The sequence below is a fragment of the Salvelinus namaycush genome, unplaced genomic scaffold, assembly GCF_016432855.1.
Source record: "Salvelinus namaycush isolate Seneca unplaced genomic scaffold, SaNama_1.0 Scaffold120, whole genome shotgun sequence".
NCBI lineage: Eukaryota > Metazoa > Chordata > Actinopteri > Salmoniformes > Salmonidae > Salvelinus > Salvelinus namaycush.
The window spans coordinates 373,929-378,554 of record NW_024057898.1 but is presented as its reverse complement, the minus strand read 5'-3'; the positions used below and the strand labels follow the sequence as shown (position 1 = coordinate 378,554).

The following is a 4,626-nucleotide window of genomic DNA, read 5'->3' as shown; positions in this document are numbered from 1 at the left end:
ACCACTGCTGGCTTGCTTCTGAAGCTAAGCAGGGTTGGTCCTGGTCAGTCCCTGGATGGGAGACCAGGTGCTGCTGGAAGTGGTGTTGGAGGGCCAGTAGGAGGCACTCTTTCCTCTGGTCTAAACAAAGATCCCAATGCCCCAGGGCAGTGATTGGGGACACTGCTCTGTGTAGGGTGCCGTCTTTCGGATGGGACGTTAAACGGGTGTCCTGACTCTCTGAGGTCATTAAAGATCCCATGGCACTTATCGTAAGAGTAGGGGTGTTAACCCCGGTGTCCTGGCTAAATTCCCAATCTGGCCCTCAACCATCACGGTCACCTAATAATCCCCAGTTTACAATTGGCTCATTCATCCCCCTCTTCTCCCCTGTAACTATTCCCCAGGTCGTTGCTGCAAATGAGAATGTGTTCTCAGTCAACTTACCTGGTAAAATAACGGTAAAATAAAAATAAATAAAAATAAAAATATCTATTGCCTTGAAATAAAATATGTCTTGCATATACATATATCTTGGTTGTGTTTATTTGAAAGATGACAGCGACACCACATTTTGAAAGACAATTGATGTGACAGTAATTGAGAATGAACTGCCTATGATCGGGTGCACATCTATGTGGATTACTCAGTAGACACTGGTTCTGTGTTGCATTCCCTGCCTTAGTTCTACGCGGCCAGGGTCCGTTATCACCGCCAGAGGAATCAGAAGCTATTTCATTCAGCACAGGGATCTATCTGTGTACTGTCTATTTAGAACTTACAAAGGAAGGTGCTACTCGCCTCCCTATGTCAGTGATCCTGCTGGTGTTTCCATGTGATAGGGTAGTGGGGTATATGGTATCACTGTCGTCATCGCTGTCCTCATCGTCGCTGTCGTCCTGGTAGTAGTGGTAATAACCACCACCTCGGTTTAGGTTGCTCAGGGTTGTTAGCCTGTCTCAGCCTGTTGCTACACAGACAACATAAGGCTCTGAACAGCATCCAGACCATGCTGGAGGCTCGGCTCATAAGCTGCGCACTTTGTAAGTATACGGGAAAGCACGTTGGTATCGTGAACCAGACATCAAACGCTTGATAGTACAGACACCTTGGGCTATCCGATAGGACCGTGCAGGTAATGCCTACACCTGTTGTGTTTGATGCAGTTGACAAATACAATTTGATTTAATTTCATTTTAACTATGCGTTTAATACACTTTATGTTGGTGTTTCTTTTATTTTGGCAGATACAGTACATGTACTGTATGTCTTTTTGATAGTTATTTTTGTAGAAACTATTGATCCTCTTTGGCTAAATTATGCTCTGTTGTATTTTAAACATTGAGAGCGGGCTCCTGTGGTTGGATTTAAAAAATAATAATAATTGTAAAAAGTATTTATTTTGTATTTGTTTTGCCCCTTGGGCCCCCTACGGGCTTGGTCCCAGCTCCTGAATCACACATTTTACTAGTCACATTTATTTATTATGCAGTTTATATATTTTTATGAATCAATTAATTAAACAAGTGTCCCCCCTACCTCCTCTCCTCCCCATCTGACAAATAACAAAGTGTCCGCAGCAGCAGGCCTCTACACTCATTGAGAGTGGGCTCCTGAATCCCCCTGTGGTTGGCGGTTGCAGTAAAAAATAAATATATACTACATACTGTATATTTTTTTTTATTTCTCCGGGGCCCAGGGGCAATAGCCCAGGTAAGCCAGCCCTTCCTATGTCAGAAAATAGCCAAGGCCTATTGACCTTATTTCTAAGTGTTTCTGGATCAATCAATACAATTTCTGAATCCTTAAAATGTACATTTTGGTGTCTTGAAGTTTCCTATGACCTATAGGCCTAGGGAAATGCATTCATTTTGCAATGTATTAGCCTATTTCTTAGGTCTATAGAATATTTACTACACAACTGAAATATCAACATCAGTCATGTCGATTGTATAGGATTCCAGCGCCTTGACAGATGCACACACACCACTGTGGTGACACGTCCCCTATATGACTATCTCTGTCCCCACGTTGTGATTCCCCTCCCCCACTCCACTTTACCGCGCAGAGCCAGAGAGGGAAAATCACTTTCATCTGGAGAAGCTCGTCCGTTAACACGGGGCGGCACATCTGCAGGTCCCCGCTGTTCCTAAAAGAAAGGTGAGCAATATCATATTTTCAACAATTGAAATGATATGGAAAGTTATTTTCATGCTGTAGTACAATTCCACCACCATAAATCGTTGTATTGGTTTATGAACTATGTTAGCCTAGTTAGCTTGTTTGTTGCTAGTGCTAATGTTCGCTCACTATCTAGCTAATGCACTAGTGAGCCAATTTTGTTGACATTTGGGCGGGTAGCTTGATTAGTTAACATAACTGTTGATAAAGAGACTGATATTTTATGGCTATTTCAGTCAATTCTATCAGTGTGGTTATAAGTAACATGCATAGACAGCTAAATGGGACACGTGATCCCCATAGATGAACTTGAGACGGTAGCAGTTTGATAACATTAGATGGTGTTAGTTTAGCGAGCTAAAGTTGGCTGGCTGGAAACCAGGGGTTGTGCACCCCACCTTGCATCTCATAGCAGAGTGGAAGAGGGAAAGTCACAGATGGAATTTTTTACTGCTTCTAACGTGCTTGTTTTGTAGTCATCTAACAAACATACATTATGTCTCTTATAAATTGTAGGTTAAGCCATGAATGTTGATTGTCTGACAGCCTTGGTATATAGTTAAGCAGTAAAGCACAAGGAAAGGTTGAGGACTGTTCTTACGTAAGAGGCAACGCGGAGTGCCTGCCTGGTTACAGCCCTTAACCTTGGTATATTGGCCATATACCACAAACCCCCAGGTGCCTTATTTCTTAAATATACCACAGTTTCAGCCAATCAACATCCAGGACCCAAACTACCCAGTTTATAATGTCTGCTTTATTCCACAGATTAAGGATTTGAGTTGGCCTGACGGAGAGATCTTCCAGGCGACTCCGGCCCATGGAGGATGCAGAGCATCACATCAGATCAAACATTGATAAACCAGTACTTTACCAGCGTTTTATCAATATCTTTAAAGGTAAGGTGAAGATTGAATATATTTCTGACAGTCCTAAATATGACAGCTATGAATTAGATGAATCAGATGTACATTTTAGAGGTTAGTGGGAAACAGTGAATTGGGATATATGGGCACAGTCACCCAGGAAAAAAGGTTTAAAGGAATAGCTTGCCATGTCTTTGTATGATGGTCATAGGATTCCTAAAGGTCCACTACAGTCACACGATGCTCCATCTGAAATCTCCTTCCACCTGAAAAGGCCCACCTTGAAAACCAATCATTGGTTTAGAAGACAAAGTAAGAGTGACAACTGAATCTAGCCTCTTGAAAGACAGAGCAGCGCATCCCCCTCCCTAAACCCCCTGCTGCACACCTGAACCTCATTTTGATTGGCAGTGATATGTGTGAGATCACTTTTAGACAGTGTGAGGTCATTTTATGAGAACAGTTGTTTTTGGAGAAGCTTGGCAAGTTGAATGGGGTGATCATGTGACCGGAGTGGACCTCCAGACAGTGATTATTCTCTGTAATAATTGACAAGCACAATGCAATATCTCCTAATGTTTGTATTTTGTGTCTGCTAAGGACGGGGAGTTTTTGCCACTGAATTCATATCCAAAGGAGACTTTGTTGTGGAGTACCGAGGTGAACTGCTTACACAACAGGAGGGCGAGGTCCGAGCTGATCAGTACAATGATTCTGCAAAGGTGTTTCTTTTCGATGTTCAATGGAAAGGAAGAACATGGTGGTAAGTAGGATTGATGAGAACAAAATAAACATATTAATGCCTTTTGAGATCTAAAAAAAGCAACAACATTAAAATGGAGACAGACATTTAAATGGTTGGTGGCACAATATGCACTGTTGGCCTATCTCAGGCCCAGATACTAATTTGACCTTGTCCCTGACCTAAACAGTAAGGAACAATATTAGTCTTCAAACCAACTGGTTCGCTATCAGAGCATCTGCACTCCTTTTTTAAACAACGCGTTAGGGACTTTTCTGCCCCTTTTCTGGAATAGAAACCCTGTGCTGCAATATCTTCATTAAACTGTGACATGTTATGTTTCTATGCAGCATTGATGCATCTGAAGAAGACTCCTCCCTTGGGAGACTCGTTAATGATGATCACTAAAGACTCAATCTCAAAATGAAGGCCATACAAGCAAACGATGAGCCACACTTGTGCCTCTTCGCGACTCGAGATATTGTAGCTGGCGAAGAGTTGACTTATAGTTACGGTGATTCAGACTGGCCATGGAGAACACAGGTGAGGAACTTTTTTTTATTAAGATGCTAGATGAAATTACCACCCATCTTGGAAGAGCCGGGAGGATGAGCAATTCACTACCCTGTCACTACCCTGTCATGCAATATGATGTGATGCAGACAGTGTCTCTTAACTACCAAGATGTAATTGATGTCTGATTGTTGTCTTGGTTCACTTAATTCAGGTCATCAAAACTGAATTGTCGTCCAGCCCAAAACCTGGTAAGAACTTTACTAAAGTCATAGATCAATATGAGTTTATTTTTTTCTATTATCACATTTACTATTTCACTTTCACAAATACACATTTATAGTC

General features: G+C 41.9%; 1 protein-coding gene across 2 annotated transcripts; it reads left to right on the top strand.

The window, feature by feature from the left end:
- The first annotated feature begins 2,106 nt into the window (after positions 1-2,106).
- Positions 2,107-4,300, top strand: LOC120036085 (histone-lysine N-methyltransferase set-1-like). Of its 2 annotated transcripts, XR_005474407.1 has the most exons (4): positions 2,107-2,139; positions 2,929-3,059; positions 3,627-3,789; positions 4,119-4,300. XR_005474407.1 is itself a non-coding variant. In XM_038982548.1 (3 exons), the coding sequence occupies exons 1-3, from the start codon at positions 2,981-2,983 to the stop codon at positions 4,174-4,176; spliced, it is 300 nt and encodes a 99-aa protein (XP_038838476.1). In that variant the 5' UTR covers positions 2,908-2,980; the 3' UTR covers positions 4,177-4,300. The 2 variants fall into 2 exon arrangements, 1 of the variants encoding a protein (XP_038838476.1); XM_038982548.1 differs by lacking the exon at positions 2,107-2,139 and having other exon boundaries at positions 2,908-3,059.
- Positions 4,301-4,626: the final 326 nt, after the last annotated feature.

Coding starts and splice junctions, on each gene's coding strand:
- LOC120036085 (XM_038982548.1), top strand. CDS start 2,981: ATGGAGGATGCAGAGCATCACATCAGATCAAACATTGATAAACCAGTA. Junction 3,060..3,626: donor TTTTATCAATATCTTTAAAG/GTAAGGTGAAGA, acceptor GTGTCTGCTAAG/GACGGGGAGTTTTTGCCACT. Junction 3,790..4,118: donor TGGAAAGGAAGAACATGGTG/GTAAGTAGGATT, acceptor GTTTCTATGCAG/CATTGATGCATCTGAAGAAG.